General features: G+C 51.5%; 7 protein-coding genes across 7 annotated transcripts; 3 read left to right on the top strand and 4 right to left on the bottom strand.

Annotated features, from left to right (window-relative positions):
• Positions 1 to 1943: 1943 nt before the first annotated feature.
• HOO65_010076 (endonuclease/reverse transcriptase) lies at positions 1944 to 7620 on the top strand (the record flags this gene model as incomplete). The annotated part of the gene is made up of 4 exons (XM_071005238.1): positions 1944 to 2077; positions 2420 to 3993; positions 4305 to 5171; positions 5216 to 7620. The coding sequence occupies 4 exons, from the start codon at positions 1944 to 1946 to the stop codon at positions 7618 to 7620; spliced, it is 4980 nt and encodes a 1659-aa protein (XP_070861898.1).
• Positions 7621 to 8401: 781 nt separating this feature from the next.
• On the bottom strand, positions 8402 to 10252 carry HOO65_010075 (putative double-stranded RNA/RNA-DNA hybrid binding protein; the record flags this gene model as incomplete). Its single annotated transcript, XM_071005646.1, has 4 exons — positions 8402 to 8538; positions 8693 to 8905; positions 9361 to 10164; positions 10216 to 10252. The coding sequence occupies 4 exons, from the start codon at positions 10250 to 10252 to the stop codon at positions 8402 to 8404; spliced, it is 1191 nt and encodes a 396-aa protein (XP_070861897.1).
• A 1942-nt stretch (positions 10253 to 12194) lies between these two features.
• On the top strand, positions 12195 to 13227 carry HOO65_010074 (uncharacterized protein; the record flags this gene model as incomplete). Its single annotated transcript, XM_071006020.1, has 2 exons — positions 12195 to 12747; positions 12812 to 13227. 2 exons carry the CDS (start codon positions 12195 to 12197, stop codon positions 13225 to 13227), a joined length of 969 nt encoding a protein of 322 aa, XP_070861896.1.
• Positions 13228 to 13810: 583 nt separating this feature from the next.
• On the top strand, positions 13811 to 14405 carry HOO65_010073 (Mitochondrial import inner membrane translocase subunit tim-17; the record flags this gene model as incomplete). The annotated part of the gene is made up of 3 exons (XM_071006183.1): positions 13811 to 13879; positions 13946 to 14299; positions 14373 to 14405. 3 exons carry the CDS (start codon positions 13811 to 13813, stop codon positions 14403 to 14405), a joined length of 456 nt encoding a protein of 151 aa, XP_070861895.1.
• Positions 14406 to 15223: 818 nt separating this feature from the next.
• Positions 15224 to 16815, bottom strand: HOO65_010072 (L-asparaginase precursor; the record flags this gene model as incomplete). Its single annotated transcript, XM_071005744.1, has 2 exons — positions 15224 to 16582; positions 16663 to 16815. 2 exons carry the CDS (start codon positions 16813 to 16815, stop codon positions 15224 to 15226), a joined length of 1512 nt encoding a protein of 503 aa, XP_070861894.1.
• Positions 16816 to 17638: 823 nt separating this feature from the next.
• On the bottom strand, positions 17639 to 19082 carry HOO65_010071 (Pol-like protein; the record flags this gene model as incomplete). Its single annotated transcript, XM_071005816.1, has 3 exons — positions 17639 to 17970; positions 18458 to 18574; positions 18617 to 19082. The coding sequence occupies 3 exons, from the start codon at positions 19080 to 19082 to the stop codon at positions 17639 to 17641; spliced, it is 915 nt and encodes a 304-aa protein (XP_070861893.1).
• A 600-nt stretch (positions 19083 to 19682) lies between these two features.
• Positions 19683 to 22577, bottom strand: HOO65_010070 (WD repeat domain-containing protein; the record flags this gene model as incomplete). Its single annotated transcript, XM_071005405.1, has 2 exons — positions 19683 to 21362; positions 21504 to 22577. 2 exons carry the CDS (start codon positions 22575 to 22577, stop codon positions 19683 to 19685), a joined length of 2754 nt encoding a protein of 917 aa, XP_070861892.1.
• Positions 22578 to 23734: the final 1157 nt, after the last annotated feature.

Here is a 23734-nt window from a genome sequence, read left to right as displayed (position 1 = left end):
GGGGCCGCAAGGGATATCCTTGAGCGCGAGGCATCGTTCTTGTTTTTTCCACCATCCCTCGTACTCTGTACGAAGCTAGTCTCTCTTCCACCTCCGCTCTCCGGCCAGGCTCATGCGGGGTTCCGGGTTCATCCCGTGGCGTCTCAGCTTCGCTGTTCGTTTCCCTCCAAGCCTACATGGCCTAGGACCCACAGCACTTGTACGTTCCTCCCTGGCCTCTCGTCCTTCTAGAGGCTCAGGATCCGATTCGTATTGCCAATGATGTCCTGAGATGTGCTGTTTTGTCTTTGCTGATTGTGTAAGCGGTCTATTTCCCGTCCCGACCGCGGTCGTGTTCATTTTATAAAGGCCGAAAAGTCCAAAATTGCCACGTACGACCATAGCCTATGGAAAATACGGGGTCCCGTCTGCTCCCCCTTAGTCAAGCCATAGAGCGCTGGATCAGTAGTACGGTGGGTGACCACGTGCGAATACCCAGTGTTGTACGTGTTCTTTTTGGCCGGCCATCGCCTCACCATGACGCCATGTATAAGCCTCCATATAGGTCTCTCTTTTTGCAGCTTGGGCATACCTTTTGCTCCTTAAACTTGAACTTGAATTTATTTACCTTTTACGGAAATCGTAGAAATTCAACAATGGATTGGCTGCCGCACAGAATTAGCCCCATGCAAGTTCACTTGACTATATCTGACGTCTATGGGAATCACAGAGATCAAACGTCGCCAATCTTGAAAATCTCACTATGTGCTTAAACGATTAGAGCGCAATTGCTCCCAAGATAAACTGCTACTTATCCCCGCTCTATCAAGGCTAGGGCCAAGTTTCTCTGCCATGTATTTACGAGTCTTGTGGCAAGCTTCCGCGCAAACCTCGCGGGCAGTTTCTTGCTATTACCTCGGCATTCCCACGGGTAGCCGAAAGCCTGGGGTTTCTCGCAGCCCGAGACTCGACATTGCACTTCTGCGTCTGCGCGTTTAATCTGTGCATGGTGTTCCTCGAAGTCGTTGTGTCCGGAACACACTGCCAAGATTCGGGTGACTGACTACCTCAAGGCATTCCCTTTATCTAGTCGATATCAACCGTTTTTTAGGCGGCTCAACGCCCGACTGAAATGTCTAATCCTGGCCGGCTGCTTCATTACCTGAAACTTTGCAGTGTCCTGTGACATAGTGTACCTTGCCGGGTGGCTTCTCTAGTGCCAGGTTGGAGCTCGAACGGAGGAATGCTTGTTGCGTGGTGTAAGCACTCCCTTGGTGTCGCACAGTACATGGGGAGGGCTGCTCGGAGGTACTTCCTGAGCGAGATGTTCAGCTTCTCCGCTGCCCCCTTCGTTGTCTCTAACCTAGATCGGGCGCTCGCTGCAATAAGCGTTTTTCTCAGGGCACAGGCGCGTACCGCTGCGATCATGCTTTTTGCGTCTGCCCCTTTGTAGCAGCCGGCTAGATACCTCAAGCCATTTGCCAACTGGTTGACACCCGCAATGATCTCTGCAATGTGCTTGTTGAAGAGAAGACTCGAGTTCAGGTGCAGTCCAAGCCATCTCATCAATTCTTTTGCCGAGGTCGGCTCGTACGTGCCTAGGCCTTCCACGGTCACGGATGGGTTTCCTACAATCCTTCTACCTTTTATATGCAGGAGCGTTGACTTTCCCTAGTCTATTTCTAGTCCGTTGAGCGTGGCCCAATCTACCATTTCCTTCATGATGACTTCGATTTCTTCTCTGTCATTGTTATTGTATTATTTTACGTCTACCTACTGTTATTTCGCAGCAATACGACGGCGTGTTCCGGACAGGGGCCGGCTTTCGGCACGGGGGGGGGGGGGGGTAGGCCCCGGCGGAGTACAGCGGTTTTGTCTTTCCATATGCATGGCTGTTGCCGCATCGTGTAATCTTTTTCCTGTTTTGCTGGTGGCTGGTAGTAGAGCTCCCTCCACGCCTTCTCATGGAGCCCGCTTCGACATCTCCTTCCTATCCTGCAAACGTTTCCTCCTCCCATCCCTTCTCTCTTCCCCTTCCGTTCTCCCTCATCTTCGCCCTCTTGGTCCCCTTCTTCGTTACTGCCCTTCCTGTCTCGGGGTTAGTTGTGTCATCCTAGGCTGCTCGTGTTGTGATCGCTCCCTTGTAGTCTGCCGTAGCAGTCACCTGCCTCTCCGCATCTTCTCTGTCGGCACCGGTAAATTAAGATATAATGTCCGATAAAGGCAAAATTTCCCAACATACGACCATAGCCTGTGGAAAATACGGGGTCCCGTCTGCTCCCCCTTAGTCAAGCCACAGAGCGCCGAACCAGTAGTATGGTGGGTGACCACATGCGAATCCTCGGTGTTGTATGTCGCGATACTTTTTGCTCCCACGTACTTTTTTTAGAGTGCCTTACAATTCGTGTTACCTCCTTGTTCACTCAACATACGACCATAGCTTCAAAAACTTCCCTCCTACAACTCCAGGAAAAGGAGGTAACCCTAAGCAACCCTTATTTTTACACTCTACAACGAAGGAACCAACGAAGAAGACAGACAGCGAAGCCATGGAGTGCGAGGGTGCACCGGATGTCACCGCCACGGCGCAATCCGCTGAGTACCAGACAGAAAAGGAGATCATAGATCTGGTAATGACGAACGTGATAGACCTCGCTGAAGGTGAAATTGAAGAACAAGCGAGGGAAACACGAGCGGCCAACCCCATTGAACTACCAGAGAAAAGGACCATCGAGCAACAAGAAAACAAAATAGAAAAGGAAAGAAAGCATGGAGGAAAACTGACCGAACGGGAACGTAACCTCGCCATCGCTCACAAGTTCATTGCCGCCGAAAAGAAGCAGGTGGAAACCAGGGGCAACGCGCTCATTTGGCTGGCCGAGAAGCTCCCTGAAATATGCAACCAAGCCATCTCCATGGCCAAAGGGGATGCAGAAGTGAAAAAGCTGACTAGCCATGTGTCAGCTGAATTCAGAGCGATGTTCGCAAAGATACAGCATGGAAACCCCACCACAGGTGGCGAAAAGAACAAGCCGACTGACGAGGCACCGAAAAAACAAAGCAAGCCGAATGGCAAGCAAACATATGCGTCAGTAGCCAAGCAGGTGTCTGAGACACAAAAACAACCAGCGCCCCCGAGAGAGAAAACGGGACCGAAACCTCCGGCCAGGGAAGCAGAGAAAAAGGTCCGGGTCTTCATCCGAGGACCAGCGTCAAACAAGGAGGAAACCGTGAGCGCCGAGCTAGCGAAGATTTTCAAGGGTACGCCCAAAGAGTTCGAAACGAAGAAGGTAAACTCAGGCTGGGCATTCTACATTGAGAAGAGCAAGGCAACCACAACAAACCTAGAAAGGGCAAAGACAGCATGTGGCGCAAGAGCGTGTGAGTTGGACAGCAAGTGGACACACGCACGAATCACTGGCCTGTCGGATTTCTATGTCCTCAACGAGGGGGGCCCCGTGCCCACAAAGAATGAGGAATGGTTCACCGGACAAATTGCACGGCAAACCGGGGGACAAGTCAAGGCCATCAAGTGGCAGATTGAGGCGGAGAAGTACAAGGACGCCACCCTCCGCGTCGCCATCGACCTGCCGGAAGGCAAAACACTCCCCTCGGCCATGAAATTCGAGGGAAGCAACAATGCGGCACAAGTCAAAAGGTGCAGGACCCCGTCCCTACCTTTATGCCGCACCTGCTGGGAAGCGCATCCCACCACAGGCTGCAAAGCACCCCCGAGGTGCAGGCTCTGCGGGAGCCGCAACCATCAGGAGAAGGAGCACTCTGGCCCACCCACAGCCTGCACTGTGTGCAACACTGCGGGACACGCAGCAGGAGAGGCAGCCTGCAAAAGGGACGCCCGGGTGAGGAAGTCCGCGACAGGACCAGAGACCCAGGTGCAGGGGAAGAGAAAGGACGACGGCCAAGGCTACAAGAAAAGAAAAAGAACAGCCACAGCGGAATCCGAGTCCGAGCCTGAAACCGAAAGCGAACCAGCCCAACCCTGCCAAGACGCATGTTAGGAGACCTAACGATCTGGAGCGTCAATGCTGGAAAAGGGGAACCGAACCACGTGAATGCACTACGACAGGCGGTCGAGCAGAGAGTAGACATTCTCCTGATACAGGAACCCTGGATAGGTCAGCATAAGGACAGAACAAAGGACCACCCGGAATTCACTCGGCATAGCCCGAGAGATGGATGGGAGGACCGCCCCAGAAGCATAGCCTACGTACGAAAAGACATAAAAACAACGGAGACGCACCAGGACCATCCGGACCTATGCCCGATCCGTATAAAAACAACGCAGGGGACGCTTCAACTGATAGGGGCATACAACGCTCCAGAAAGCCGCAACTGCATAAGGCCGGGCGAAGGCCTGCAGGAGCTCATGCGCTCAGAAAAAGAGAGCGCATGGATAGCGATAGGGGACCTCAACGCACATCACGGAACATGGGACGCTAATCCCAGGGAAAATGAAGCGGGGAGGACCCTGGAAAGCTGGATGAGAGACAATGACCTTACCGTGCTCAACGACAAAGACGAACACACACACAGCGCCGGCAGGGTCATAGACCTCGTCATCACACCTCAAACAACAGTGGGCAAATGGACAACCTGCATGAAGCTGATACCAGGAAGCACTAGCGACCACGAGATTATTGAGGTGAAAGTAAGGACAAGGACAACACGGAAAAGACCTGAAGCAAAGTGGAGGCTAAAGAAAATGAACGTCGACAAGTTCGTCGCAACATGCAATCAAGAAGCTGACCAGCTGGAAAAGCTTTTAGAGGGCAGTGGCGACGCACTAGACACAGCTGAGCTCCTTGCCAAGGGTCTGATAGCAACTGTAGAGAGGGCACTTGAGGCTTCAACACCAAAAACGCCCCCCAACATTGTTCTCAAACCGTGGTGGAACGAAGGGTGCAAGGAGCAGAACGCGCGGATGAGGAGAGCCCGAATAGACCACCGCAACCAACCCACAGACAGCCAGAAGAGGGACGAATATGCGAAGCAACGAAAAGCAATGAGGAAAGAAATCACCAAGGCAAAGAGAGCCCTCATGAGCAAGATCATAGCCGGACTGAAGGAACCGAAGGACGTCTTCCGCGCTGTCAAATGGGCCAACGACAAGGTAGACAGACGCATCCCCTGCTGCAGAGACCCGACAAGACGAAAACCACCTGCACAGCCGAGTCAGTAGCGTTGCTCCTGGAGACACACACAAAGGAACACACAGAAAATGAGTGGTGTTTTCACGAACCTAACCCAGAGGCAAGTGAATGGCCATCCCTCACCCGAGAGGAAGTGAGAGATTCTCTGTGGAAACCTGCGAACACGGCCCCAGGAGCAGACCGCATCACAAACGAGGTTTGGAAAAGGGCATGGGAACCGCTAGGCAACATGATAACGAAGCTGTACAACCTCTGCTTGGAGAACGGAAACCACCCAAGCATCTTCAAAGAGGCAGACCTAGTAGCGATCCCGAAACCTGGACGACCACGCGACGAGCCCAGATCGTACCGACTCATATCACTCCTACCCACCCTGGGAAAAGGCATGGAGAGAGCCGTGGCGAGAAGGCTAGCAGAAGAGGCGGTCCAAAAAAGGATCATCCCAAGGAACTACATCTGCGCAGTACCGAAGAGGGCGGTCACGGACCTCCTCATCGAACTGCGCGGAAGGATAGAAGACGCACAGCTCTGGAAAAAAGTCACTTCGATCCTGACCTTCGACATCAAGGGCGCTTTCGACGCGGTTGAACCAGCGAGAATGGAACGACAGCTGTCGGAGAGCCGATGGCCGACCAAACTGTGTCGCTGGGTCAGAAGTTTCATGGAGGGAAGGACAGCACGCATGAGAACGGAAGAAGGCTGGACGACGAAGCGAGTAGGAGGCTCCCTCCCACAAGGCTCTCCAGTCTCGCCCATCCTATACATGCTCTTCATGGCTCCCATCTACAGGAGGATACCAAACCTCCTAGGATACGCAGACGATGGAGCACTGGTAGTTAGAGGCCAATCTTTCGAAGACAACTGCCAAAAAATCAAATCACTGATGGAAACAGTGATAGAATGGACGGCACAGAACGGGCTAGACCTTGACCCAGGAAAGTCGACACTCCTGCACATTAAAGGCAGGAGGAGGATCACTGAGAACCCATCTGTCACAATCGAAGGAATGGGAGAGGTGAAACCCACACCAGCAAAGGAACCAATGAGATGGTTGGGGCTTCACATCGACTCTAGCCTACTCTTCAAGGGCCACGTAGAGAGAACGGCAGCAAGCATCAACCGAGTAGCCAACGGCCTGAGATACCTGGCCGGATGCTACAAGGGAGCAGACACAACATGCATGCTGAACGCAGCCCGAGCGTGTGCGCTGAGCAAAGCCCTATTTGCATCGAGTACATGGATGGGAACTGAGACGACAAAAACAGCAACAGAAAAAGTTAACGTCGCAATCAGAAACTGCCTGAGGGCAGCACTGCCCATGTACTGCACGACACCAAAAGAGTGCCTGCACCACGCAGCAGGCCTCCCGCCGATCGAACTCCTGTGGGAGGACGAAAGGAGAAGGGAAGCCATACGCTGGCACACACTGGACATAGATCATACTCTGCGAGGAGGAGCACATAATCCAGTCGTGATGAGGCTACGAAGACTGCTTCCGGCGAGAATGGAAACACACATGACACTGAAACCGACAGTCGCAGGACCAAGCATGCCCCCTCGAAAGTGGCTCAGCAAAGAGAAAGAGGCTGAGAAACACAGAGAGGAGGTGGACATGGCCACTGTAGGAACACTCATAGCATACTCTGATGGCTCGAAAGACGCAAAGGGAAACACAGGAGCAGGATGGGTCACCACCATGGACGGAACCACCCTGGAAACAGGACATAGTGCTCTGGGCAAATGGGTGGAGGTTGCAGACGCAGAAGCGTACGGGGCATGCGAAGCAGCCAAGCGGGCCGTGATGCACACAGACGCCGAGGAAATCTGGATATGTCTGGACAACCAAGGAGTAGTCGACCGACTGCGCAACCCGCAAAAGCGAAACAGTACCTCCCAGGACATCATTGACAGAACGAAACGGATCCTAAACACGTGGAAGAACAGAAAGGACAGGAGACGCGTCCAAGTGCTCTGGGTCCCAGGACATGTAGGCCTGGAGGGAAATGAACAAGCCGACGCTCAAGCCAAGCTCGGATGCCTCGGACACATCCGCGAACCCCGCGTCAGTCTGGCAGGGGCAAAGAGGTGGAGGCGAAACCAACTGCGTGAGGAGTACGAGAAATGGTGGAAAGGGCAAAAAGGATATCGCCCATTGCAGGACATTCCATGCAGCCCCCCGTTTCGAACGCCGGGCTACAAAGGAGTGGACAGAACGGAACTGGGGCATATCCTGGCAGCCAGGACGGGACATGGAGACTTTGACCAGTACCATGACCGTTTCAATCACCAATGCCCACGCAAATGCATCCACTGCAAGCAGCCGAAAGAACGAGGACACATGTGGACGTGCAAGACTTTACCAAGGCCGTGGGGCCAGAGGTTCACGGACAAGCTACTGAAAAACACAAAGGCAACAAAGTACGTTGCTAGCGTGCTACACCGGAACCTAAGGCACCTGCAGCAGAGGTGAGAAAGGCAATCCCCATGGAGGCACAAGGCGCGGATGCAATAAGCTAAGCCAAAAAAAAAAAAAAAAAAAAAAGAAGGAGGAGACGGACAAGGGGACGAGGGGGCGAGGGGACGAGGGGACGAGGAGGCCGAGGAGGCCGGGGGACGAACGGAGGGGAGAGGGGAAGAGAGATGAGAGAGGGAGTGCTTTTAAAAAAAAAAAAAAAAAAAAGAAGGAAAATAGAAGACAAGGGCGGACGGAGATGTCGAAGGGACGCGGAAGAGAATTCGGAAGGTCCTTTCTCCCGACGCCCAGGGTCTACTAAAAATGCGGCAACCACCTCGCTGAACAGAGGACAAAACCGACGTACTCCGCCAGGGCCAATACCCAGGGCCGACAGCCGTTGGCCTCTTAGACTAGATCACTATATAGGTAGGGCGCCAAAAGCCAAAAAGAACCAGGTAACCAATCCTGGAAACACAACCACCCAACCAGCGGGGAAGCCCTTGGGGCAACGTCTTCCGGAGAAATCTCCTGGCCACAAGGCTGGACCCTCAAAAGTCATAGGAGTATTTCGAAGAGGACGAGTACCTGCAACTGCTGACTGCCCGGAGGAGGGGTCGGAAGACGACATCTTCCAACTCCCCTTCCGTCCAGAACACGCCGTCGTATTACCGGGAAAAACTGGTAGGTAGACGCTAAATAGTACATACATACATACCAGCAAATCTGCGCTCTTGCAGCTTAATTTGGCCAACTAGACTACCGTCTCGTTTCCTAGGACTTCTCAGCGCCCAAAGACCTAATAGATCCTGCCGATTGGCTTGTCTAGTGCTAGCTTTTCCGGCCCGCCTTTCCGCTTTGCGAGAATGCGCCGGATCTCATCGATTTCGATCTGGGAAGTGCCTAGTTTCCTCATTCGCTTGCTGATTCGCTTTGCTACCCCCAGGTTGTTCACACAGATCCATACTCTCTGCTTGTACTGGGGCAACCTCAGCTGTGATATTGGCTGCTCTAATGGCTGCGATTGCTCCCGCATCTGCCACTTCCCTGTGTCTCCCACATGTCCCGAAGCCTTGCGCCAGGACCTTACCTCCATGGTATACAGCCCAGCCAGCTCCAGTGTACCTGTCGCTGTTGCGCGAGCCATGCGAATACACCCAGATTGTGTCCTGAGATTCCTTTTCGAGTAGGTTGAAATGGGCCTTGGCCGCCTCTTCCTTGGTTAGTTTCTCTGCGAGTAGGTCGGTCGGTCCTTCCCTCCCTAGCAGGAGCTTGTATCTCTGATCAGCAAAGGGAGCATTACCTTTGCCTTGTCTATAGTGCCATCTATTGTCTCTAGTCTCCGGGTATATTCGCCGACTTCATCTGCAAAGACTACTTAATCTCTGTTAAGTAGCGGATCTCAGATATATATTGTACCTGTCGGAACAATCTACTGAATCAGTTATATCACTTGTGAAGTCGCTCGTGATCCTGCACAACCGCACGTGCAACCGTGCTGGTATACAGATTGATCGAATTGGTGAAGCTTGTTTCTCTATTCTTTTTCTAAAGTGTTAAGTTCTTGCATCACGCACACTTAAGCTAGAGTATTCAGGCTCGGGTTTACCCAGGGTTAATCTGACAAAAGGCAGATTCCTACAATACCCATCCTCCATGTAGTTCATCCAACATTTCATCCAACACGTGGTGATTATATATATTTCTCATGTAGATTCTAAACGATAAAAGGGCAGAGGAGGGCGCATATATACGCACCCCTGGCCTTCATGACATCAGCGGTGGCACTCGTGCCATACGTTAGCTCCAGCACCTTAAACATGTCTGCAGGCGTGTGCGAGGCCTGCAGCTTCTCGGCAATCTCTGTCGTAACAGTCTGGTACATCAACTTGGCCAGCTTAGTGTCAAATTGGTAGTTGAGTCCGCTGACTGCCGACACGTGAGTCTGACGGTAGTCTACCAACGCACTGCGCAGTTGCATTACCCAGTCAGCCCAATTCTTCTTGCCCTCCAACTTGACATGCATTCCTGCCAAGTTGACCCTGAACCAAGAGATTGCCTCTTCTTTGGTCATCTGGCGAATCTCACGTAGAGAATCAAGTTGTCTGAAACTACCTGCTGCGTCGCGGTAGAGCATATTCGCCTGAGGGATATCAGGCGTAACCGCTTCAAATAGCGGTGTCGTAAAACGGGCATGACGCTTGTCAGGTCTGGCCGCTGGGCCCTCAGGTCCAGGCACCTCCTCGACTCCGTCATCCTCATCACTCCCGCTGTCACTGCCGTGTTCCTCGCTATGCTGAATTGCCATGCGCTCCAGCACCTTCTTGGCCTTAGTACGGGCTATCCTGAGGTCATCCCTGTACTTCTTGGCCTGCCTAGCTTGCTTGTCGGCCAGGCATTTTCGCTCTTTCGCTTCGAGCGTGTCAACATAGTGGTCAAGGTAGCCATCTACCTGGACCTTGCTAATCATGTGGGTCTTAGCAACCACGTCAACCAATGTTGCCTCGTCCTTCTGCAACTTTTCTATCACGCCAGTGAGGGCACCACGAGCGGTATCGTGGTCTGCATGACGAGGTAACTGTGTAACTAAAGCACGCATCCTCTTCAGCTCACATCGCGTGCGGTAAACTTTCTGTAGGTCCTTTTCCATGGCGTTCAGCTCCTGAAGTCGTGAAAATCACGAGAGCAAGGCGGTAGCGTACAGTAAGACGGGAAAAATCACACTGTTTGAGCATCCGAGGGCTCGTGATATATCCTTCCACTTTTCTAGTGGCCGCTGCCTTGCAGCTGTGGATGAGGCGCAAGACAGGCCCCTTTATAGTGACATGCCACAGTCACCCATCTGTCCGGGGACAGAGGAGCGCAGGAAAAAGAACAAAACAAAAGGAAAGGGAGGTGGACTGTGTGAACTCTCAAAAACTCAGCCCCGAGCGTGAAGGTGTACTCTTTGAGTTGGAGTGGTGTTGCGGCGATGAGGAGTTGGCGATCGCGAAAGTTGTCGTGAAAAAGGGGGCGAGTCGACGACGAGGTTATCCTCAAAGTTGGGTAAGTGCGGCCTCAAGGCTCCACAGCCCATTGTCAAGATCCATGACAGAGTCAAAGAAGAAGAAAAGAATGAAAGACGCTTCATAGTGTCATAGGCGTCGCCCTCCAGCAGCCCGGAAGAAGGGGATGCGCCAGGCCTCAAAGGTACCCCTCCCCCAAGGGTTGTAAGAGGGAGAGTAGAATTGGGTGCTCTCGACCGTATTTAGCCGATGAACTGCCGAAAAGAAACAAGAGCCCTGTTGGCTGCCCTAAGATAATGTCCAAGGGGGATGTGGTCTAGTGGTATGACGGATCCTTAGCATGGATCAGGTCCAGGGTTCGATTCCCTGCATCTCCACCACCTGCAAGCACCTGTTCATAGATTCATGTGTCTTCTTCTTTTTTTTGATCGCATTATGCAGGTCTCAACCGTTTTGTTTTTCTCTTCTTGACACATATTTTCCTTTCTTCCTTGATGTTTTAATATTTTTTTTGTCTCTCGGCTGCTGTCATACTAGACATAGGGTTAGCGTCGATCATAAGCTCAAAGAATACGAAATCGAAGATTACGATTACCGACTAAGCAGCTGACGTAATTCCGTCAAGCAAACAAAGCGACTGCGAGCAATAATAGCGATGTATACCTTGTTACTGTCTTAGCGTGACACTCATGCCTTGTAGCTATTGGACTGCAATTCGTAATACTATGGACAACCTTGAAATCGGGGATTCCACTTATCGAGGCAGCCCGCGAATCTAGGGATAGCTATAGAGAGGGGGAGGTGGTGCTGCCTCGTCATGGTTTATAGACTTGTGGGAATATATTGCCAAGGGGCTAGAATAGCAAATATAAGGCGACCAAGAATAGGAGGCTTAGCCCTGATAAACTACGACTCCCCTTTCTTCCGTTTCGCTGATCAGTGGAACTCTAACTGATGGGGGCTCTGTGTGGCATGCAGTAGTCGATATATGGGTAGCGCTATCGACCTATTACATGTCCGGCCGCCATTCCGGGTACATGTTAGCGTCGGTGATGAGTGACAGGGCAAGGTATTGTGACCTATAGACAAATGGAACAAGTAGAGTCAAAGTCATGGTCATCCAAAATACGGATGTCTCTCAAACACAAGCGCAAACAACCCATGTCCCGGTGTACCAGATCACAAGGAAGATAATTCCCCAAAGCTGCTGAAGAATGCTGCGAGACATGTCTATTTAGTAAAGATTCCAGATATTTTCGGCTTAGAAGACCGGGAAAGACGAGGCGAGAGGGCGAAACAAGAACAGAGACAGCAAACTACAGAAGAGCTGAACATCAGGGCAGGATAAACACACTACAGACAACACGGCTAAACAGAGCACAAATAGTATAATAGGGGGGTTGGCACCACTACCTCGTGTCTCGGTTTTCCTTTCGATTCTTTCTACTTCACCACTCATAACCCTCCACTGATCATCCTGATTGCTCTTCATTTCGAGTTCCGCCTGTCTTTGCACACCTTACAGACATACGATATACCAAATCACTACATCGCACTGCTTCCCAGCTAGCCACAAAATTGCCCGCTATGAAGTTCTCTGCCTCCGCCATAGTCCTTGTCTCTTCCACTCTTGGCGCAGCCCAGGGTGTGACTTCCACCATACTGCCTGTGGAGCCTGCCCCCTCTGGCTGCAGCTCGTCGGCCGATTCCCGTTTCAAAATCACAGTTATTGAGCCCTCCAAGACCTACTCATCCAAGCAGGACTCTTCGTCGTGTGACAATGATGCCCTTCTGGTGCTTTCACTCAACAACGGAGTGCTGACTGATGCCCATAACCGCACCGGTTACATCGCCTCCAACCGCCAATTCCAGTTTGACGCACCACCTCAGAGTGGCGCTCTTCTAACCGCCGGATTCTCCGTGTGTGGTAACGGCAGCTTAGCTCTGGGTGGCAGCACTGTATGGTACCAGTGCCAGTCGGGCGATTTTAGCAACCTCTACGATGCCAACTGGGCGCAACAGTGCGAGCCGATTCACCTGAATGCCGTGGACTGCGGAACTAACGGCAACACAACTGCCGGCTCCGATGGTGGTGCAGTTAATGCCGCTGTGGCGCTGCCCGTGTGCGAGATTGGTGACGGTAAGTGTCCACTCCTATTGCGGACAGCATTTGATAGAAAACTAACCTCGCTGACTCCCGCCAGGCCAAATCCAGGCGCATACTACCGTGTGTGGGGCTAGTCCTACAACCAGCACTTCTGCCCCTTCGATTTCTGTCTCCGAGACCTCGGCAGTCAGCATCCCTACCCCCGTCTTGACTAGCACCGGTGTTGTCGACACCATCGTTGACCCCGTCTACACTGAAACCCCTGCTACTCCCGCTATCCCGGAGTACTCTGAAACCCCTGTGGACCCTGGCAACGCGCCTTCCAGCGGCCTTTCGACCGTCATCATGGGAACTAATACCGTGGTCACAACTCCCAGCGACGGCAGCAGCGCTGTGACGGGATCTGTGCCGTCGAACACTGCGCCCATAACTAGCGGCGCCTCTGGCAAGTTTGTTGGATCCGTGGGCTATGCTGTAGCTCTTGCGGGCGCTGCTGCGGTTCTGATGTTCTAAGCAGCAAGGTAACGAATGTGCTTCAGACTGTGCTTCTGAGCCGAGACTTGGTAGTTATGATGACAAAGTAATTTCTCAATAATGAATTTCATGTTTGTATGAATTGAATTCGTTCTGAAGCGCTCTTTGACTTGTAGTTTGCCCAGCCCATTTTTCTCACTTGTTCTGTTGGTTATTTAATTGTCAATCTGAAATATCAGTTGTTGATCTGTTGTACAGTAGTTTGGAGCTTTTATCAGCACGTGACACAGATGCGCTATCTATTATCAGCAAAATAGTGGGGCTACCACTCTATGCTGGACTTGTTCGAATTTTCTAGGCGGGACCGTTTGATTTGACATCATCACGAAATTTGCACGACCGGATTTTTCCATGACTCTCTCTGTGCTATTGATTATTTAGTCTGACGAGGCTTTGCTATTCTGTTTTCACCACTTTCTATTTGCCATTTGCTCCTCTTTTGTTCCCATCACAGCCTTATCCCTAACCTCTGTGCTGCGTGCTGCGCTCTTGTCAGCCTCGTCTTCGAAGTTTTCTCTGGCCTCTTAATCCCTTGCCATAACCCACACATCACACCTTCATTATGGATCACGGTCGCGAACCCTGCCCTTGGGTTATTCTTAACGATTTTGGCGGTGCCTTCGCCATGGGTGTATGTCATGTGTCCTTTTCTCGTTGATTTCAGGGTTTTATCAACTGACTTTCTCGTTTTTAACAGGCTATCGGTGGCACTATCTGGCACGGTGTCAAGGGCTTCCGCAACTCGCCCGTCGGCGAACGTCGTATTGGCGCGATTACGGCGATCAAGATGCGCGCTCCGGTTCTGGGCGGCAACTTTGGTGTTTGGGGTGGTCTATTCTCGACTTTCGATTGTGCTATCAAGGGCATACGCAAGAAGGAGGACCCCTACAACGCCATCATTGCCGGCTTCTTCACTGGTGGCTCGCTCGCTGTTCGTGGCGGCTACAAGGCTATGCGCAATGGTGCTATTGGTTGTGCTGTGCTACTGGGTGTTATTGAGGGCGTTGGCATTATGATGGGCAAGTACTTTGCTGGTGGTACCAAGCTAGAGGTGAGTGCTTTCTCTGACAATGACATCTTCGCTACAGTGCTGTGATAGCATGCTAACTGACCACGATGTACAGGCCCCCCCTATGCCGGAAAAGGCCCTGGCTTGAAGATAAGTCTACCATCGTTCTTCTCCTGCTATTCTACAATAGTCTCCGGCAGTCTCCGCTTATCTACCTATCTACGTGTCCTGCGACGCTCTCGTTTCCTACGATCCCTCTATTCGCCATGGGGTTCTTGACTTTATACTGAAAATCAATCGGCCTCATTCTGGCCCTCTGTTTTTTCTCCCCGTCAAGTCCTCATCCTCTCGGTCTGCTGCCCGAATCCAGCTGTCTACCCTGTCTACACGCCCCAACAACAACAACGGCTCGGGTCTCGGGTGTGTTAGCCGCTGTACAACTTTTTGCTTTTGCTTCTGCTTCTCCGCTTCTCATCATTCATGGTTTTCTTTTTCTTTTTATTTCTTTTTAGTGCATCCGCACCGGCGTCGGCACTATCACCAGCACATGATGCCCTGTACATATAGAGTTCTTCCTACCTTTTTTCCCTTTACGACTGCTGTTTTGTTTGCTTTTCGTTTCTACCGCTTCTTCTTCTATCTGTGGAAACCCCGCTGATCTGTATTTGTATGGACGAAAAAGTCTGGCTGTTTGAAAAGGAAATAGGTGTTTTGTGTTAATTCATATATTGATCTTGCGCTATTTTACCGCACGAAATTCGATCGTCTATATCAAAAGCTGTTGTTGCCCAAGGGAAAATCCACGTCTAGCGGGCTGTTGTATCCAGCGAGATATCTTGTGGCTAGTCTGTATTTAGTTTCGTCCTTTCGTTTTTCCTGTCTTCTTGAGCCGGCCCAAAACGCCTGGGACAGGATATCGAGCAAATGCCACTAAACATTGTATCTTGGTATTAGATCTTCTCACATTTACCGAACATCCTTTGACCGGTATCCCCGTATTCTCATCCATGGATTGTCATCGCCAACTCCAGAAAACTGCGTTACTTCTTCCTGTCGGACTTCCATTGCTTGGATGCTGTCGCCTAGCTCTGGCTCGCCGTTAAAAACTCGAACCATTGCCTTGCCATCATCGTCAATCCATGCACGGAACATGCCGCCGCAGTTGTGGTCTTGCACAATATGCGTGCGTGTATAAACAACCTGCTCGCCTCTCCGCACAACAACACTCTCAATGCCAACCATGCCGCCCTCGCCTTCACCCGTCCGGCCAAACCTGTCGCCAGCACTCTCCTGCAAAGCCCCTCCCCGTCCTGATACGGCACTGAGCGCTGACTGGGTAGGCAAAGGGCGAAATCGGGCAAGAGCGCCTACAGTACGACCGGCGGCAATGCGTAGAAAAGAGTCGCCGTTCCCGGTGCCCGAGGTTCCCATACTACGAGAGATGGTAACGGGCAGCAGGCCCGGAGATTCAGAGGATTCAGATGATGCGACAGGCATATATACAAATGGGGTAGGTAGGCAATCAGTCAAAATGCGTAGGAGTGCGCTAGACAAAGAAACCCCAGTTGGCATTGTCTTTGCATTAGCCGCACCTGTAAATTCCCCCAGCCCCAATGCCTGCGCAGCTAGTTGCGGGGTGTCCCGCCACTCCTCTGCCCAAAATCCCGCACCTGGGGTCGGTGTATCGCCCAGTCGTCCTGTAAGCTTGTTGGTCAGGCCGCCGGTGCTTGTGGCCGCGCACACCATCCCTGTGGCATCCATGGCCACAGCGCCACAAGTTCCCTGGGGGACGTACTCTTTGGAGCTCCAGTGCGCACTGCCACTCCCAAGCCTTTCGCGCTGAAGCCCGCGTTGGTGCTCATCCCAGCGTTTCTGCGTGAAGAAGTAGCTGCTGTGCACTAGATCTAGCTTGTAATCAGCAGCGAGCTGTTCAGCAGTAGCGCCGTGAAACATGGTGTGGCCTTGGCCCGAGGGGATGTCGAGACGGTCTGCGTTGGTGGAAACCGAAGAATCATTGCGACGGGCGCTCTGGGACGGGTCTAGATCGACATCGCCATGCTCGAGAATGGCAGCAGCTAGCTTCACGGGATTCCGCACATGTTGGAGGCCCAAAACCCCGACAGTGCGTTTGTGAAAGCCGCGCGAAACCATAACGGATGCTTCTAGTTCGTTGATGCCGTCACGCGTGAACACGGCGCCATGACCGCTGTTGAAAAGCGCGTTGTCTTCAAGCAACGACACAGCAAACACGGCGGTTTTGAGCGCCGAAGGTAGGACGCCGGTTGCTGTACAAGGGGTTGTCATGTACTTGTTGGTGCGGCATATCTAAGGGATGTTGTCAGAATTAGTATGGAAGCAGGGACGGCAAGGGCATCCTTTGTAGCTTTGTGAGAGAAAACACATACTATGTTCAGTAGAGAGGAGCGATATTCGCGATATGTCTCTTCCGGCATATTAGTAGGTGTGATGTTTCCTGCGCCACCTTGGATGATAACGCGCGGAGCGAGCCCAGCAACAGGGCCACCGGGCTTTGCATAATATTCCATTTTCTCGCTCATTGTTGGCTATTTTTCAAAACTTAGCGTGATAGACCTCCCAAGTTTGTCCCTAAGACCGTACTTCTAGCTAGTAATTATGTGTAGAACAAACCTTAGCAAGTTTATGATCGCTGGAAATGAACTTGACTTGAAGGCCAGTGCTAAGACTCGAAGGATTCTGGAAGGATTCTGGAAGGATTCTGGAACTTCGCGCGATAAGATAAGACGGTAGCTTCCTTTTTAGGTACCATCCAAAATCGCACTAACAAAGGGTTATCGAATTCTACGTAGATAGCTTTCTAACTGTCATTCAAGCACTCCGTCATTCGAGCTATATTTATTTCCATGTTCCCATTCCATCTCTTGTAGGATTTTGCTGATCAGGTGTTGTTAGATGACATAATAGAGGAGTCTCTGGCTGTTAGGGTCTCAAAACAATTACTAGTTCCTCACAGCACTTAGGACCGGGAGAACAGGTATCTCGTGTTGAGGAGCAAGACTAAAGGCTCACCCAAGCTGGGCCTTCAGCATTGAGTTCGGCCAATTTGATTGTGATCTCAGCATTCATTCTTTCTGCAACTCCATTCGTTGCTGAGTTGTAGGCCGTGATCTCATTTAGCATTCTGGCAGGTGTTCTAACTGTGGGAAATGTACCAATTTTCTGTGGTCAGAGAGGATGGTGAGTTCGTCTTTCAGCCCTTTCAACTCGCCGCGCCATTCTTCCAGTGCACACACTATTGCTAGCATCTCCTTGTCATGGATTGGGTAGTTACACCCAGCTGCAGCAATCTTCTGGCTAAAGTAAGCACAGGCCGGGCGTTGTCGTCAAGGCCATCTTCAGTTTCTAGAGGGACTCTTCTTCTTGTGCACCCCAGTGAAAAGCTTGGCCCTTCTTTGTCGATTGTAAGAGGGGTTTGGCGAGTTTGGTGAAATTGGGAGCAAAGGTGTGGTAGAAGTTACACAGGCCTTCGAAGGGGCGGACATCTCCGACTTTTGTTGGTGCAGGCCACCCTGCAACAGCTAAGACTTTAGAAGGGTCTGTAGACGCAGGTCCAGGTTCAAGAATGTAACCAAGGTGTTCGGCTTTAGGCAGTGCACACCCGCATTTGTCAATGTCGATAGTCGGGTGCCCTTCAAGGATCTTTCCCAAGGCCAAGTTAACTTTCTCATAGTGGTCTTCGAGTGTGCCATCAGTGTAAATCAAAATGTCACCAGCATATGCAGACACCCAGATAGGGCCGCAGAAAAGAATTTAAGAGGCTTTGGAATTCTGCCGGGGCATTAGATAGGCCAAAAGGCACCACATTCCACTGGAAGAGGCCGTGTCTTGTCCTAAAGGCTGCTTTCCATTCATCGCCCTCAACGATTCTTGCGTTGTGGAAAGCAGAAACCACATCCAGTTTAGTAAACCATTTAGTCTTGGAAACGTTGGTCAATGTTTCTGAAATGTTGGGTAATGGGTATCGGTTCTTTTTCATAACTGCATTAAAGGCACGGTAGTCCACCACTAGGCTTCTCAGCGAAAAGGTTTGGTTCTGCAGCAGTGGATTGACTCTGCTCAATGTAGCCTTTCTCCAGCAGTGGGACATTTGCCATCTATCACTACATCTAAATTTACTGAAGTAGTTCCTCGAGAGCTCTGCTTATTTCGCCAACTTTCTACCAGCTTGCCAAGCTCTTTGGTATTCTGGTATTTCTGCCCCATAAGCAGGTTCATCGGTTTCATCCATTTCGAGAATAGGGTTGCCTATGGCCATGACGTTGTTGACACGGAACACGCCTTAATATTGGCCAGGTGGTGGAATAGGGGGTAAATACGGACAGGTCTGGATTTTATGACCCCCAGCACCACAACGGAAACAGAGCCAGTTTCGCCGCCGTCTCCGGAGTTCGGCGGGTGGCACCCACTTGGCACGTGGTTGTTGTGGCAGACCTCGGGGGCTGATACTTTTTTCCAAGGCATGAGCAGCAGCGGCAGGGCCAGCAAATAAACTGTCAAGGTGTTCGAAGAAGTCGTCCACATTGGCTTTGTCAGGCTCGACTAGCATGGTTTTCACGTACTTTGTTACATACATGGCAGCTTCGCCATCCAAGTGAGCGAAACAGTGGAAGATGAACTCTGCGTCGGAATAGAAACCTTTGCCTATCAGGACCCATTGCGCCTCTAGGAGGGTCTGGAACGCTGCGTACATAGAGGGCTTGGAATGGTCGTAAGTATAGGTCGGGGGGAGCGGCTTGCGGGAGGCTGGCCGCCAAGTTTCAGTGTTGTCCAATTGGTGGTTTGCCATGTTGGAATCGTGGTATTGTTCTGCTATTTCAGAGCCCGAGTGTAAATAAAAGCTTCGTAGGTTGGTGTAGCATATAATAGGGGTTAAAGGATTAAAAAGAGAAAAGAAAGCGCCCAAGGGAAAAATAAAGGAGAACTGAGATGATGTCAGAGTCTCAAAAAATTGTGGATCCTCACAGTAGGACAAATATCTCGCGTTAGGGTATACAGACAATACCAACGAGTCTAGGGTTATATTTCGCAATTTATGACGATACTGGATGCTTTTTCTAGATGGCTGTTCTTTATTCTTCATTAGGTTTCCACCCTACATCGTAGATTTATCTGGTATTTTCCTCTCCATACCGGGTTCACCCAGCAGGGCATCCGAATGCACAATTTGATGTCTTTGCCATTCTTCGCCCAGATGTCAAACATTGATTGCTCTTAATCATGCCGTGTAAGTTGCGGAAAAGCAAATAGAGGAAAAGGAAAAAGCATGTTCTATTTTGTTCTGCAACGCTCGGTTGGCTTAGCCACCAAATGATATCATGATATTGTCATCTCTAAAACGAACAGCTAGTAGCTGCTAGCCCATCCATGCAACAGCCGCCGTCTATAGCTACAGCTCCTTAAACACAATCCCCAGAATCTCGCGCGCCTTGACTAGATTCAACATGCGCATCTTCTCGTTGTCTAAATGCGCCGAGTCACTAGCCTGTCCGCAGGGCAAGTGGGCCGCAGGCGCTTCAAACTCCTTCTCTAAAAAGCGGATGGCAGGGATTGAGCCACCCTCACGGATGTACAGAGGCCACTTGGGCCTCGTACTGCGCAGCTTGCTTGGCTGGTCTTTACTAGCTACGCTTGCTGTAGTGGTGTCTAGTGCAATAGTACCGCAGTCTTGCTCTTCAAAGACCGGGGTCCAGGCTGCAATCACGGCCTTCTCAAGCGTGCGGAATAGTGGGCTAGATGGATCGCCCAGCCATGGCTCAGCGCGATTGTCAATCTGGACCGAGAAGCTATTGCGAGAGCCAAGCGCCGAGAAACGTTCTTCGAGGAAGCTGACGAGCGAGGCAATGACCTCATCGACTTCCTGTCCGGGCACAAGCCGTAGGGAGATATTAGCACTGGCGTGACTGCTTACCAGACTGCCGTCAGGCCCGGACACTTTGTAGCGATGGATAGTCAAATTAGGCTCACGCCAGCGGGCCTTGAGGTTAGCCTCAATGAACTGGGAAGAGCTAGCCTCAAAGCCGTCGCTAGTAGGCTGGGTGCTACTCTGGTTCTTGCGGGTAAGCAGAGCAACAATCTCGGCAAAGCGCTCCTCCTCGTCGGCCGTAGTGGGTAAAATACGATCGTAGAAACCCTTGATCATCACTCTGTTCTTCGGGCCCTTGAGCTGAGCAAGCACGCATGTCAGATCTGACAAGGGCTCGTCGTTCATATAGGAGCCGTCGACGCCCGAGTGGCGGTTAGGGAAAGGCGAGTCAACACAGACGTTTGCATGCAGGACTCCACGGAGGCCGTAAGTCAAGCACGGCACTTCATCATCGAGCCAGTAACTGTTTGCAAGCAGGACATAGTCGACAGGCCCAATCAGATGCTTGTTACGCTTGACGGCATCCTGGAAGCCGGCCGATCCGGACTCCTCTTCACCCTCGATGAGGAAAACAATGTCATTTTCAAGGGCCTTTTTCTGCATGAGATCAGCTACGGCAAAAAGAGCAGCAATGATGGGACCTTTGTTATCGCTGACACCTCGACCGTACAGATACCCGCTGTCGCCTTTCATTTCAAAGGGGTCGGTGTTCCAGTTAGACTTGTTGCGCCGCGTATCGGCAGCCACAACATCGTAGTGGCCATAGAAAAGAATGCGTTTGCGGTCTTGGGCCGGCTCCTTTTTGCCGCTCAGCGTGGCCAGGACCACCGAGTTGTGTGGCCCCTGGGTGTTGAGCAGATTAACCTTGGCACCCATCTTCTTGAACAGTCCAGCCAGGAAAGTAGCGCCCTTGTGGCAGTCTTCGGAAAACTCGGGACTAGATGAGACAGTGCGGTAGGAGACAAACTCGCTCAGGGCACCAAAGAAAGCGTCCTTGCTAAGGTCGGTCTCGGGGTCCTGGGGCCCTTTTTCAGTAGGGAAATCTCGGACTCTCCATACTGAGACGTTGTTGTCGTTGCCTCCAGCAATGTACAAGCGATCTGACTTGTGGGTGCTGACGGCCGACGCCAGGATCTTGCCCTCATGGGCCTTCCACCTCGTAATGCAGTGATACTTTTGCGCCACATCGTCGACGTGAGGTTGCTGGTTATGGTATTGTCCATAGTGCACAGTGGAGTGTTTCTAGAACAAAGAGCAAGAGCAAGGGCGAAATACATAGTTAGTACAGGATGACATGAGCCGGGAAAGGGGGGTATTGGATATAGGGACGCCAACATGACTTACGGCTACGGACCCATTGGCCGCCGCGCTCCACAAACAGCCCCATCCCATTTGGAGCGACATAACATCTGAAGAGTGGGCTTCCATCACACGGAGTCTTTGCTTGGTATCCAAGTCCCACAGCTCGACCTGGCCATCGAGTTTGCCAGCATACAAAAAGGACTCGTCAATGGCTAGGCTCATGACAGACTCGGCATCATCCTCACCCAGAGTCATGATTTCCTCAATTCCCAGGCCATCGTCGCCATACTCGCCAACCGTCGGCACAACATTCTGACGCCACAGCTTTATAGTGCCATCGCCTCCACCCGAAATCAGCACTTCTTCGTCAGTATCAACATGGACGGTTGGGCCCTTGGCCATGAGCATGCAATAGACATAGCCAAAGTGGGCAAACTGACGAATGCATCGACGGTTGACCTCGAGGATGTTCTGGGCCGGTGGGATGGAGTTCCAGCGCTCTTCAGTGCGGCGTGGCGTGCTAGTTCCGCCCACGGGCTTACTATCGAAGAACCGATGGTTCCTCCTTGCCGGATGGGATGCACTTTCACGGCCGACCCTTGCATTGGCGTCGTTGAGCTTCACCCACTGAATAGTTGTGTTCTGGGCGCCAAAGTACACGGTGTCATGTTGCGGGCTATAAGCAACACTGAAGATGTCACCCACATCGTATGTGCTGTAGATTTCGGCAATGCGCTTGAGGGTACGCGGGCACCAAACATTAACAAAGGCATCGCCAGCACTAGAAATTAAATACTTGCCGTCGGGCGACATGAACAAGCACAGGACGCTGCGGCGATGAGCCTGTATTTTGCAGATTTGGCGGAACGTGTCCAACGACCACACGACGATCTCTCCATCCTGCGTGCCAGCAAAAACATATTGAAGCTCAGAACTGACGGCCAGAGCAAGCACGGATGAATTGTGTTTCAGCGTGTGTAGGAGAGCTGGCTGGACATGCGGAAATGAGGCAAGATCTGGTGGTAACAAGGCTGACGGTGATACTAGTGGGGGCTGGGATGGCGATGATAGCTGGGCAGGCATTTCATCTGTTGGTTTCAACGAAGCTGTTAGCATGATGAGAGACGACAAAAAAAGGCAGATAACGTCTAAGAAAACAAAAGAATAAAGCCGAAAAAAATGATAATAAAGAGAAGACTAAATAGAAAATTAGATCACCAACTTATTGCCAGATGTTAGCCAGAAGACGTGATTGAGCCTACTAATCTTGGACAATGACGCCATCTGCAAAAATATAGTGAAGCTTTGTTCTAACACAGTCAGCTCGCCTTAGGGTTAGGGCCCACTTGGAACAAGGAAAGAGCTAGAAAAAACAACAATAAGAATAATAATAAAAGAGCAGAAGGCTGGCTATAGGGAGCTTTGACACTACCTAAAGTCGCCTAGGGAAGCCTGAGAAGACATGAGACGCGGGACAGGGCTCAGAACAGCGCCCTGATAAAGTGTTGATACAGTCTGGACAGGGGCTGTGACACCGCTTAACAGCGAACAAAGAGTGAGTGGGTGGGGATGGCCAGTCGCAGGGAACAAAAGACAAGGGGGGGAAAACAACAAACCTGATGCTAGAAGGCCCTTCACCGCTTTCACCGCCTGGGCTGCCTTGACCACAGGCCGTAGCAGTGCAAAGGGCTCGTGGTCGCGCTCTGCTCTGGCTATGAGACTACAACCTTTGCAGCCGCCACTACGGAGAGGCTTCTGCAGTTGGGCCAACGTCAGGCCAGGAGGTGTAATGAGACTAGCGGAATCCATGGACAGGAACAGAGAGAGTAGACAAGGTGTGGTGAGCTGTCAACTGAGAGTTTTCGTGGGTAAGGTGTGTGTGCTTGGGTGCGTGTGTGCGTGCGTGTGTGCGTGCGTGTGTGCGTCTGTATCTATGTTTGTTTCTCGCTGCCTGGCTGTCTATCTCTGTATGCCTGCACGGGTTTGTAGACCGGATGTAGAGTGAGAATGAAAAGAGAAGAAAGAGCTGAAGATTTGCTATTTCTATTGCGCAACCCAGCGCATATATACGTGAAAAACAACCTTATAGGAAGCAGAAAGGTCAATCACAAAGGATCAAAAAGGAAGACAGCAAACACGCACAAAGGACCCCGGAAGAGTCAACAATGGTACGGGTACATGTCGATAGGGCTGCTGTTCGCGGACAAGCTGGTGTTTTACCACTCGCAGTCTGGGCTTCGAAGAACCTAGTAAGATGGCAGTCCGGCAAGACC

Source organism: Ceratocystis lukuohia, assembly GCF_044167205.1.
Source record: "Ceratocystis lukuohia strain C4212 chromosome Unknown Supercontig1_pilon, whole genome shotgun sequence".
NCBI lineage: Eukaryota > Fungi > Ascomycota > Sordariomycetes > Microascales > Ceratocystidaceae > Ceratocystis > Ceratocystis lukuohia.
Note: the sequence above shows the minus strand (reverse complement) of the source record. Positions and strands in the feature narration are given on the sequence as shown.